Source organism: Charadrius vociferus, unplaced genomic scaffold (genome assembly GCF_000708025.1).
Source record: "Charadrius vociferus isolate BGI_N301 unplaced genomic scaffold, ASM70802v2 scaffold192, whole genome shotgun sequence".
NCBI classification, from domain to species: Eukaryota; Metazoa; Chordata; class Aves; order Charadriiformes; family Charadriidae; genus Charadrius; species Charadrius vociferus.
In genome coordinates, this window is record NW_009647437.1 from 3,728,921 (window position 1) to 3,742,459 (window position 13,539).

The 13,539-nt window shown below is 38.6% G+C and overlaps 1 protein-coding gene across 1 annotated transcript in view; it reads right to left on the bottom strand.

The window, feature by feature from the left end:
* Positions 1 to 203: 203 nt before the first annotated feature.
* BRE (brain and reproductive organ-expressed (TNFRSF1A modulator)) overlaps positions 204 to 13,539 on the bottom strand; it is a 174,410-nt gene continuing 161,074 nt past the window's right edge. Inside the window, exon 11 of the mRNA XM_009880653.1 lies at positions 204 to 944. Within this exon, the coding sequence (XP_009878955.1) occupies positions 881 to 944 (64 nt within the window). The 3' untranslated portion in view covers positions 204 to 880. The remainder of the gene's footprint in view (positions 945 to 13,539) is intronic.

Below are 13,539 nucleotides of genomic sequence, written 5' to 3' on the forward strand. Positions count from 1 at the left end.
TCCAAGACATCATTCATTCCTTTGTTGAAAGTTTGCTTCTTCGCAGTATTTATCTTACTTGGAAAAATTACAGGTCTATGAAAGAGCTTTATTTTGTTATACTGATTTATACAACTAGTTCCTTAAGCATTGGTACTAAAGAAGTACACCTTTTTTTATAATGGGAAGGGGAGTTCATTAGAAAAACAAATTGTACAACTGGAAATAAAAACAAAGCGCAAAAGCATAGCATTTCATATAAGATGAGCTTTCGACTGAAGTATTCAAAAACTCCCCTCTGACATCCTGCCATATAAATATCAGACCAACTTGAAAGGCACTGAGAATTGAACTGTGCAACTCATATCCGTACCTGTGAGAATAACAACCACAGTGAGATGCAAACCTCCAAGGCAGAATATGGCACTGTACAGTCCATTAGGCATAAAAAAATTCCTGGTACATACGGCAGTTTTATATTTTCTTAGGATAAGCTGGAAATGTTAACTAAATATACAAATTACATCATATTTCCGTGGAAAAAGCAAATCCAATTTTCACCATCTGAAGACAAGGAAACAAGGCATAACATACAGGACGCTGTTGGCACAAGAAAATGTTATCACATCAAAACACACCCTTTAAATTTAATCCAGTAGATATATGAAGGAATGGTGGTGGCAGAGGCAAAGGGACAGGATGAATATCAAACATTCAGTTTTAAGCATGCTAGTGAGGTCTTTGTTTCAGAAATCTGACAAAACCTGAAGCTACCAAACCCATTTCAGAGGCGAGAAAGCACTTAAGCACACAGTCCAACCCATTTCCAGGCATTCTTCTCATGGGCTGACACGCGCAGACTGAAGGTTCTATCCCGTATCATCTCCGTGCCCGAGGCTGCCTAAAGCTTCCCATTAGCAAATGCTGCCTCCTGGAACTGAGGGACAAATGTTTTGAAATATGCCCTGGTGAAAAAAAGAAAACGCATGGTTAGGAGAGAGTAAACTTGGAACACGGTGTGTGCATGTATGTAGCCAAGGTTTTAAGAGAGAAACGTAATGTTAGCACACTCCGTCCATTATTAGATCTCATAGATGTGTAGTGTTTTTCTTAGTTTTTAGTACACAGCAGATCCATACTCTTCAGCTTTCTAGACCCAGCGGCACTTCTGTCTTCAGTGTCCTCACCACTAACCTCTCAATGTGGTCAACATCAGTAACTTGACATCCTAAGAAGAGCCTGACGGACCTTTCATATTCTATGCAATGCAAAGCTCCAGAGATAAACTGTGTTATGCACTGGAAAATAAACCTCTGAATGGCTGTAAAGGTGAGAAACACTTAGATAAGCTACAAGTGTGGCTATGCCACTGCCTGCAGCATTTATGCAGTTGATGTTCACCATGTTTCGGGGATAAAAAGGTTTTTTTCCCCTGTGTTGAAGAACACTTCACATACGGTACCAAAGGCCCAAAGACAGACAAGTCAATGGAGCAGGAAAATCGTGAAGATAAGTCAGAATATGTGCAGGAGATAAGCTCTTTATCTGTCTCCTTACAGAAACCTTGACGCAATACAGAGCCACTGTTGATGGCAGTAGTTTACATAAGACGCGGTGAACAAATACGAACACTTTGGGTGAAGTGTAATGCCTTTTCTTAGACTCTGAAAGTCAGAACATTATTCTATAAATTAAGATGTGCTTTGTATATTTTGGATCTTAGTCTGTCTTCTTTACAAAGAATCGAGTGACTCATAGATCCGTAAAATGAGCTGAACCTAAGTATCCAAAATTGAGTTTGAACCATACCTTTGAGTTTATCGCACTGAAATACTCAACCAAGCACTGAACATATTTTACGTGTCTCAATGATACCTTTTATTTGCAAGTTGTATTAGAAGCTGCTTCATCATTCTGACTACTACTTTCTGCACTAAACTTTCACTTTCTCTACTTTTTTTTAAATTTATTTTGTTTTCTGTTCATATCACTGGTCTTTCTAAATTTCTATGAAAGGAGAACTTCCTCCTGCTCTCCCCAAATAAAAAATAATAAATATAGAAAATCCAAAGCGAAAAAGTGAGAATAGCTGCAATTATGTTCATTATGTATACGTGGTATACCTCCTGAAGCAAACACGCTGATCATCTTCACAATCATGATATGTACTTCATAATTTGGGCAGAAGCTTTGGCAATTACTGAACACCAATCATACCTCCTCACATTTAAAAACGTTGCAAGAACACAAAAGAGAACACTCCCCTCGCTTTGTGAAGTTGTGCCTGGCAAATTAATTAACAGATAGCTGCAGTCAGCTTTTGTACAAAGGCTGTAAACACACACGAGATGCCATCCAAAGGTTAACAGAGCAATAGAAAGTAAAAGCATTTTTGGACTTAGGAGCTGAGCCCAGAAATGGAAAAGAAAAGCAGCAAAACCAGAGCACACATTTTACAGCGTACACAGATTGTGCTGTGTATTTGCAGAAGACGCTCTGATTTATTAAATCAAATATTAATTCAGAAAGCAGCCCTCATAATTGTGCCCACAAAAGTGATTGTTCATCCTGGCTCACACGCATACTTAAACCACCTGAGAAGGTATGCCTGTCATCTGATCTTAAGAGTTGAATGCCGTTTCTGTATTTGTGTGTTCATAGCATATATTTGAAATTGTAGCCTATGTATGTCCCAGTCAGCCCTATGTCATTTTGCTAGCTCAAGGAATATCCCTTGCATGTTGCCAATGCCAGGATCTATCATCCTTTTATTTCTCCTTGCATTATCTGTCCTAACATTTAATTACATTTCCTCTCCTTGCTTATTTTAAGTAGCTTCTTCCTTCCCCTTTGATAGCTTCTCTGCAGACTCTTCTTCCATGCACATGCTCTTCTTACTGACTTGATGAACGTCACTTAAAACTTCCCTCTTCCTAAATTGTAAACATTCTTAATCATTAAATGGATACAAGCAGAAGTATTTTCCTACATTTCATTTCTTTTCTGAAACACCATCCTTACAGCATTTCTGTGCTTTTTATTAAAACCACACTTACTGGATTGTATTTCAATGACTTTTCTGTTAGGTAAATTCCAGAACGAATGCTTCTGTTACCACATACACCCTCCCACACCATCTTTATCTACACCAGCATCCTTTCTTTTCACTGATTCCTGCAGTAGAACTTGTACCCTTTGCTGCAAAACTAAATCTAACACCTCCCTACATTCTGATCAGATGTACTATTTCAAAGAGGATGTTATTTCACTGGTGGTTCATGTGAACCTCTTGGAGATGTTCCATACATTACAAAAATTCCATTAGTACTTCATGATTTGTAAATGTTTACTTTTTTCTTTCCATACTTTAAAGTATGTGCTTAAGTTTGCCCTTATCATTTGTGGTCTTGTCCAGACTGAAGCAAATGTAGTACCACATGTTTTCCCAGGATTTCCTCCATTCCTGCCCCTCTCCCACACAGCCTAGGTATCTGAGATTAAAGAAATTTTGGAAAAAACATTTGGATAATTATGGTTCATCGCACACACACAAAATAAATTACCCCTCCGCACCCTAAACCAAACCAAACCCTGCAAAGAGATCTAAAAGCACAATGTACTTGATCAAACTGTATCAGCTACAGCACATTTAACAGACTGGAAGAGAAAGATAGGGAGGTAGGAGAAGGGAGGTTAAATTGCTTTGATATTAATGAACACTGCATATCGGGAGGGAACGGCAAGTGTTAGTGTAAAAAAGTAACAAGACCTACTTTGAGAATACATGAAGGAGTAGAACAGGCAGCAAAGACATTACTAATTATTAGAGCTTGCTGGAATTATTATTTTTTTTAATCACGTGACTTTTTCAATGGAAAATTATGTTTTTACCCAGTTGCGTGCATTTCTGCGGAAATGCTACTGAGTTTTCATCAGAAAAAGAAGGAAAAGAATGACATACTTCAGTTTGGCTTGATCTGAGAAGAGATTTTCTGGTTTATAGAACTGAGCCTAAACAATTAGTTTGATATTAACATCCTTATCTGCAGTCCAACATTGCGGAGACTATGTACCCAGTCACACAGACAAGGCCCTGGTGCATCACAGGAGTTGTAAGTATAAACATAACAGCAGAAGTAGTTTCTTCAAAGGACCCAGTCCATGAAGAATGATGGGATAAATCATTAACATTTCTGCTTCCAGGAGGCATTGCGCTACTGCTAGCAGATGCATTATTGTGTGACATTAACTGCATTTTTTTCATGTTCCAAGCAAAATTTTTTAAAGACCTTTTTCTTTTCATCTGACATGGGACAAAACTGTATGTTAAAATATTTGAATTTCCTCTGAAATGGAAATTCTGACATTTTTTCTCCCCTGCAGAGATTACCAGTAAGGAGGAACAGAACAGGCACCAATTACTGGCTGAGTGAGTAAGTTTCATCTATCAACCGACTGGCATTGAGGTCAAAGTGTACATGTTTCCACACAAATAGGACAAATGATTACATGAAAAAACTTTAAAAGAAATTTAAAATTTTCTGAAGGACAATACTCTGCTACAGGTTGGATGTCAAGGCCCTCTTTCAGATGGAATACTATTTCTTTTAGAAAGGTTCTAAAACGATAGGAACATTCATACTCCAGCACCCTGCACATAGAGGCAGAGAGAAATCATGAATGTAAACATGAACTTCGCAAAAAGACTCATTTCTCATCCCCTATTCACACAAATTTACACCCTCAGTAACTTTGATCTGTGTTACACCACAGGAATTCACATAAAAATCTCTCATTTTTTTGTTTCAGACACTTTGCCACATGATACTTTCAAGTGCCTCAGAAGTGTTTTGAAATTACTATTTTTACATCCACTAGATACACTTTTCAGTTCTACAGAACTGTTATTAAAAAGAAAAAAAAAAAACCAGTAATTTGGGCATGGGTTGAATAACAGTGGAGATGAAGAAGGCTAAGTTGATCTATGGTTTCTCTAGGCTGTATCATATAGCGGAAATCAGTTTTTGATCAATGCTTTTTCTCCCTTCTGGGAAACACAGAGTTCCTTCTTTCTCCTGCTTTACTCTGCCATGTTCTCGGTGGGTCGGTGTCACACTGAGCTTACACCAAGCTCAGAAGAGCCACATAAAATGCTCCTTCAAGCACAGAGAAACTGTTTTGTACAAAGTCTACAGATATTCTTTATGTGAGTGTTGAGTACAATGGCCCTGCATCCCTCTCTTAATGGTGTAGATCTTAGCTTAAACAGTGTGTAGATTGCTTTCTTTTCAACTTAGAGTGGGTGCCAATCTTCATTCACATACAGGCACACGTCTAACTCTTTGTTGGATGTCTTACTGTAAGAATCTATTGTTTTTTGTCTATTTGTTTTTGTTCCCTCAAATGGTCATTTTCCAAGTTCAAGGTAGCAAGTTACGGGGTTTCTATGGAAATTTTTCTTCAGCACTCCAGAAAACAACACGTTTCGCTGCAGTTAACCACTATATACATTTGATACAGTACACTGAATTTCAGGTGCTACACTCAAGGACATCTGCTGAGAATAAAGCACTTGTCTTTCCTTCACCTTATTATCCAGTGGAAAGAAAGTCTTGCTATTGCAAACGCTAAGTATCTAAAAGAATGTAGAATTGGATCACTTGTTGTTTACATGTTTTCTAGTGATATAAAACACTGATTGTAGTACAAGGTCTCCAGAAGCCCATACATGTCTAAATCCCAGGGCGTGGGTTTGCAGTGCTTAAAACATACTTGACTCAGAATTCACACGCTTTTGTGAAATTTTACTCTAATTGTAATGCTTTTTCCAGTTTAACTCAGTGCTGGGTTTTTAAAATGGGCATTGACCATTTGATAATACCTTTTGCCTTCAGATTGCAAACATTTTAAACTATGTAGCTGTGATCTCCCATCAAAAACACTCCACATTATTTATGGCGAAAGCATTCTAAAACTGTAACGCCACTTGTTTTCTGCTATTGTTTTTGTTTGACTGCTGCTGTAGCCAACTATACAATGGTGTTGTGGTTACCGCTCGTTGTGTAATAAAGTTAGAAGCGTTGTCTAGGTGTTTCTATTTCTTTTAAAATCTTCATGTGGGAAATTTGAAGCAGGACACAGAGTTTCAAACTCCACAAGGAAAAAAACATCCAAAATACCATAACAAGATTTCTGCTTTTTGCGTCTGGGACAAGGCCATTCATCATGGGGCGATGAATCATCTTCCTAAGTCATTCACAAAACCGATTCCCCTTAAACTCCTTGGTCTGAGAGTGACAAGTTTTTCAGCACACTGATCTCAATCTCATCCATGCTAGCCCTATTTGCACTCATATGTTTTATGTGTTTCAGCTCAAGATATGGGAATTTCAAGTGCCTTTTCCATCAAGAAATGATTTGAGGAAAAGGAAGGGGATGAAGTAATCTTGATGGTGCACATCAAGTACAGACTTAGCTGTACAGCAACACGTCTATTACCAGCACAGCGTACTCTGTCCTTGCACATTCTTTACTGGCAAATGAAAGCCCTTGAGCCAGAATCTCAATCTTTTCACAAAGACACATGGGCTCTCATTACTTTTTCTCACCATATCAAGCGCGTGTATTGTGTTCCTTCTCATCAGAAGACAGACTTGGGTTATTGCACTTAGATTTTTCCTACTATTGGCTTTAAGAGCAAACTTTATTCTTAAATAATACCCATTATTTCAATATTCAAATTCATTCTTGTAAAATGTTTTAGTATCTTCCGTGAGTATGGTTTAATACTGAAAATATTAGGCTCTAATTATAGAACCACCTTAGTGTATTCAAAATCATAGTAGCTAGTACATTTGATAAATACAGCCCTTTTCTCCTAGTCTAGCCAAGGCATAGAGGAAAATGCGGGGTTCTTTCCTTCAACCTTTCCAAGCCAATATACCTGACTTGGGCAGGCACTCCTGTAGTTGTGGGGATCTCTGAACAGTTCTACATAACCCTTCCAAGTCTTCTGGAGTAGAGTCTGTAGCTAGGACACCCTTCTCAGCAGCCCTCTATTGTCCAAATTGTCCAGTAGGTTAACGCTGAGTTTGTTTGAATATTCTGCAAATGCTATTATTTACCCCAAGACTGAGGTGAGGACTGAACGGTACCCCTTTCAGATACAGCTGAGTATTCTAGGCATTTGCCCCAACTGCTGTCCATTTCTTTTAGAGGAACTGCTACTCGAGGGTTTGCATCATTTTGCATCCCATATTTCTTTCCTTCTGCACCCTAAAGGAACTGTGCAAGACATCTACAAGTCTCTTCAAATCCACAGAATCCCAACAGAAAAAAATCCAGTCCAGAGTTGACTGATCTTCATAAATTAGTTGGAATAGCAATGTTCTCCCCTCTTCCAATTAAATGAGGTAAAAACAGGAACTAAGAAGGGCGTAGGTCAGAGTAAAGGACAGCCTGAGGCTTCTTGAGGTCTCTGACCTATTCCTCCCGGACTAGCATTATTATGCTGACATTTTGCAATAAAATCTTGTTATATAAATTATTTCAATAGCATAGCCATATTAGAATTATAAAAGAGCTTCTCCAGGCTTTATCAACGTCACCTGATTATTCACTTTTTGACGTAGAAAGTATTTTTGCACAGAGCGTACATACATACGTAGCGTGCCTTTGTATTTTCTTGTTCCTGTTGCAACTTGTTTTGACACAATGAAAACTTGTTTTGAAAATATTGAACACCTACAACAATCCCTTTTGGGTGCCAGAAAATAGGATTTGTCCTCCTGTGACTACACAGGCACAGCCAGCTGGTTTGCTTCATGACACCCCTAATAATTCATCTCCTGTGCAGAAGATATTTACCATAACTTTCCAAACTCTCCAGGATTTGCTGTTTGTTTATAACAGAACAAAACCAAAGATGCCAACCTTTCTTTTTTTATATGTAATTGCTTTCTTTTTAAATTCCATTTGTCAGGAGCTATCTAATGCAACATGATTAGTACTAATTAACAAAAGGAACTTAAATTAGTAAATTGTTATATTAATTCCACTAGTAGGCTTGTATTTAGGTCATATTCCATACGAGTGCTTATTAGGTCCTTAACAGGTGGTTATACCCTCCTCCTGCATCTCTACGCTTTGCATTTAACAAGGGCTGCCTGCTAAAGCATGGAAACCTACTGAAAGCCCATTCTTTTAATAGGCCTCATGCCAACATTTGAGGCATAGTTTTTTCCTTGTAAACTCAGACGTGAGACATTTAAACCTCTTTGCTATTTTTACTATATATAATGCATTAAAAACATATTTCCATTGGGCGAAACCATGTTGCCTATTTATTCACAGGCACTTCCACAGCATTCCTTCACCAGGCTAAAGATACACGAACACTCACAGCAGAGCAGAATAACTCAGTCTCCTGCTTTGGGATAACTATGGGGTAAGAGGAGATTAATTCTACGCTAGACATTTTACGACACCTCTATTAGGAGAAAATGATTGTTAAAACAAATTCTCTTCCTCTGCAGATCTAAGTTATTAAGACAACCGAAGTGACAAATAGTTCTCAGCACTCTGACTTTTGGTTGCACAGCTGGAATCAGGCTGCAGCAGGCAGACCCACAACATGGCCAGGCGCCAAGTGGCAAAGGCTCAGGAGCTAATGAAAATCAGGACTATTACGGCATACACTAGGCCTTCGGGAGGCAGCAACATTTCTAAACCACCCTTTGAATCCGAACATCACTAAAACTTACCCAAGCAGAGCGGCAGAATGATGAAGGTACCTTCCAGGATTTCTTTATCGCTTCAAATATACATAACGATACTTGGCACGTGTTCATGTTTCTAAACTAAGCTTCTTGATGGTATGCTCTTTGGGATGTGGTTTATAATTTCCTTACTAGGCAGCTTTATCTATAGCAAATATTTTGCTTTTATGTGAAACACAATGTCTACACAGTACTCCATTTTATATATCTCCAAAACTGGCGATGCCAAGCAAACATCTGAAGTGTTTATACAACAGCAAGACAATAGTTCTTAAATTACTGCTCCTGTAACTGGCTAAACACACAAACGTAAAAAGGAGTCAGTGCACAATGCCATTATGCTGCTAGCAATTTTTTTTCTTCTGGGTGCCAAAAAAATTCATCACATAATCTCTTCCTCTTCCAGTATTTCTATCTCTCTACCTCCTTTTGCTGTGATTTACCTACAAGGAGTTTGGTAAACTTCTTGTGTCCCCTTCCGCCTGCCAGCCTACACAAGGCACTGACTGTGCAGCCAGGCTGATGGCTAGGACAGTAATCAAGCATCAACAGAGCTGGAGGTCTGCAGTGGGCAGCCATCAAAATACAGGTTTTTAAGAAATGTCGTTGCCTTCAGCTCAGTTCATAATATTACATGACAGAAAATCATCTCCAAAATTAACAACAAAACAAAACACGTGCTACCAAAACCGTAACAGGAAACAGAAGTAGTAGAACTAGAGAAACTAAGTACACGTCTGAAGTTTAAACATTAAAATTCACTCATGTCCAAAAGCTGTTTTCTGTTTTTTACTAACAATGTCTTTTTCCTCCAGAAGTTCTTGTTGGAGTTCTTACCATTTCTGATTCAAGTCACACAGAAAGGTACAAGAAATGGTTATATTTAGACACATTTTTCAATGGTTTGCTGATTGCAGAAATAACAGGTGGCTTTGCCCCACATGAAGCAAACAGAAATAAAAATTAAATTTTAATTTGGTTATACACTTGTGTCTCTGTTCCAAAAAACTATGATATCAATTGATTTTACAAATAAAGTCAAGAATTCAACAGAGCTCTGCTGCAAAAATTAAGACCGCTTTGCTGCCTAACTTACCATAAAGCAAAACGAATCTTGACAATCTGTTCAAATCACGAAACAACCATAAATATAACAACCTGACTAAAGGCAAAATATAAAGGAAGGGAGTTCTAGGGAACTGCTGCAGAGCCAGGACTGTAGATCATTATGTAGGCTGGCAATTAATGTTTATTTTAAAGCAGCAGCATAAGTAGGGTCATCACTTTGCAAGAGATGATAACTTTGGTTCCAAGAATATATGTGCTCCCAAAGGCACGGACCTTTACTGACAATTACAGATAAAAATTACAGCTACTGGACATAATTGGTACACATAGACCAAGGCTAGACTGAATTCAGTAACTACACAAGTAACTTTTTTGAATCACCTGGAAATCAAGATTCTGGGTTTTATTCTCTCACAGGTTTCTGATATAGGTATTTGGGAATTTACGAAGGTGCATTGCACAGACACAGTGGCTCATAAGTGTCCCAAAGCATACATAGTAAAACGAACCTCTCGTTTTGAAACAGCTTTATCAATGCCTCCTGCGTGCCAATTTGAGAGATAAACACTTCACTTCCTTCACCTTCTCCACAACGTACATAAATAGACTTGCTTCAGTCAGATGAAGGCTTGTGGTCTTAGATCATAGCAAATTTTGCTTCTGCTTTCTTAACTTCTATTTTCCCCTCGGGGATTACTCAGTGCTGGGGTAGTGGGTGTCTGCGAAGGGGCACTGGAATATCTCTGTCACAGCACGGTCACTCCACTTCCTTACCGGTGGATCATGAGAATGATATTCCAAGGCCATCATGGAAAAATTCAATCTTCATACAGTCTTTTTAAATACAGTGCTAATTCACAGGAAATTTCCAGTCCTATGAGCTACAGTGTGACAAGCCTGCTCTATTTTTCCTATTTGCTGAAGTGCCATAGGTATATTTTTCCACTACAGGTAAAGGTTAACTTCTTAAAGAGATACTGTTTATTCAAGACACTTATTATTTCCTCCTATCTAGGCTACATAAGTGCACGCTGAACTCTGTTGTTGGAGAGCAATTATTTAGCAAATTATTTAGTAGATTTGAAGTAGAGAGTCAATGCCAGACAAGATGCAACAAGGAACTTCTTCTAAGTATAAAAGGCAGGGTGAAGAATGAGATAAAATAAGGAAGGGGGAAAGTAGGGACAATGTAAGAAGTAGGAGAAAGCAGAAAAGATGGGGCAAAACCACATTCAGGAGTGAGGCTTTTAAGGAACTACAAGTGTTGAGATTCAAGAAAAGAGGAGATCACAGAAGTAATAACAGAATTTGAATGATCTTTAAGAGATTATTGAATCCCTTAATTGTACTTCAGAGGCAGAAATGAAGGGTTACACCGCAGATGCATCCATAACGAGCCTGACAACCAGCATCCCTGAAAACAAAGTTTGCTTGCAGGTGAAAGTGCTGATTTCATCATGCCATCCGCTTTGCTTTGCCAGATCGCTTATCAGCTGGGGCCGAAGGCAACATACCAAAACATAAAAGAAACCTCCTTGGATATTCATTAGGACAAACCAGTCAGAAGGAAAGGGATGAGATGCCATACATCTGTGATTACATAATACTAATTAAAGAAGTTATTTTTCTTTGGTATTTAAAAGATATGAGCTTGCTATTAGAAGTAAGAGGAAATCCTCAAAAGGTCAGAGGCCTCTCCAAATGGGGAAAACAGTCAGGAACAAACTCTTAATTCTTATATGTAAACGCAGAGTAATGCAGATCAAAAGCGAATTTGAGGAACCGCAGAGGTGCTTAAAGAGGCTGCCGTACCAGAACGCTGCTTTACGAGGGATGTAGCAGAAGATCTGACTCCTGCAGAAATGTCAGCCAAAAAGGTAACGAACAAATCAACAAAACACACGCACGCAAAGCAGCAGGCCCAGACGATATTCACACCCTAGAGTTCCAGAGAAACTCAAGTGTGAGAAAGTTAAACTCTTAAATAGCTTGTAACCTCCTGCTTATAACAGCGTGGTACCAGAGAAGTGTGATGTCAATTAAAACAAAGGTCTGGGAGCATAGTGGGAACTGTGGACCAGTAAATCTCCTGTCTGTACCTTAGAAATTGGTAGAAACTGTTATGAGAAACCACAAATTTATAAAAAGCTCCAAATTAGTGGACTTGAATAAATATGATCTATTGGTTAGGAGTCAAACTTACGCTTCACAAATACCTTATTTTGTTAAGGTACCAAAACTATGCAGATAAGAAAGATTCAAGTGACATACGCTGCTTGGGTTTCCTACAGGCATATGGGAAGGTTTTTCAAAGACTTTTAAAAAACTGAATTACTGCAGCAGGAGAAAAGATCCATGAGTGGATAAATAGCAGGTCAAGATAAGGAAAAAAAGACAGGAATGAATGATGAGTACTATTAGGGTGAAGTCACCTGACAACTGCACAGAAATGGGTGTTTTGACCTGTGTTGCTCAACATATTCCTACATGACGTGCAAAAGTGAGCAAAAGAAGATGGTGAAGTTTGCTAATGCTAACTATTTAGTCAGGGAAGAAAAAATGAGGCACAATTCTGAGGAACTGCAGATGGTTCCTACAGCACTGGGAGATAACATACCAGGTTAAAAGTCAATACTGACCAACATGAAAGGGAGATAGGTGAGGAAAAAGACTTAATTTTACATATACAGAAAACACAAGCTCTGAAAACCAGATAGTAAGGAGATCTTGGTGCTAAAATGTCAGTGTAACCTTCAGTCGTAAGCAGAAAACCAAATCAGATGTTATTAGAACCAGAAAAAAAGAGTAAACCAGGCAGTATCGCTATGTCACCACACAAACGTATGGTGAATGTATCATGAGTAACATGCAGCGCTCTGTTTCAGAAAGAATACGACAGCAATAGTAAAGGGATAAAGAAGTGGGGCAAGGGTGATCAGAAACGGGGAAAGGTTCTGTAGAAGGAAGGAGTGAGCAGAGCAGGAGAAGAGGCGACAGAAGAGACATGAAGAGGTTCATAAAATCGTCAAGGTTATGGAGGGGATCAGTGGATTAATTATTTGCTGCCTCTTTTCATACAAGAGCTAGGGGGTAACAACTGGGGCTAGCAGGAGGTAGGAATGCAAAAAGCTGACAAAGCTTGTTTTTCACACCACACGTTATCTGTGCAATCCCTTGCCACAGAATTTTGTGATGTTACTATGTGGGTTCAAAAAGCAATCAGACAAACGGAAGACAAGCTAGGCAGTGCTATTAGACAGAGACATACCAATTCTGGATATAGAAATCCTTGAAGATGGTAAAATGTGCCGGGAAAATATGACTACATGCTTTGCCATGCTCCTCCACAGGCATTGGCTACTGCCTGTTGATAAGAGACATGATAGTGGGCTAAAATAATGTTGAGTTTGACCTAGTATGACTGTTCTTTGTGTTTAACAGAGCAATTACAAATATTACCCAAAAGACAAGACCATGGAGCTCACCTACTATTTTTACTTAGCTGCTTACTTTGTAATTGACCAAGTAACAGAATCTATCTGGGCTATTAAACCTCAGCTCCTTCCATTTCTCTCTACCCTCTTTTCTCAAGCAAGAGAGGACACTTTTTTGCATCAGTTCCTAACTATAATCCCAAGCTCTAATATAGATCTAGCAGCTTTGATAAACGTATAATGGAGTTCGCTAATGAAGCCAAATCAGACAGTTCATCACA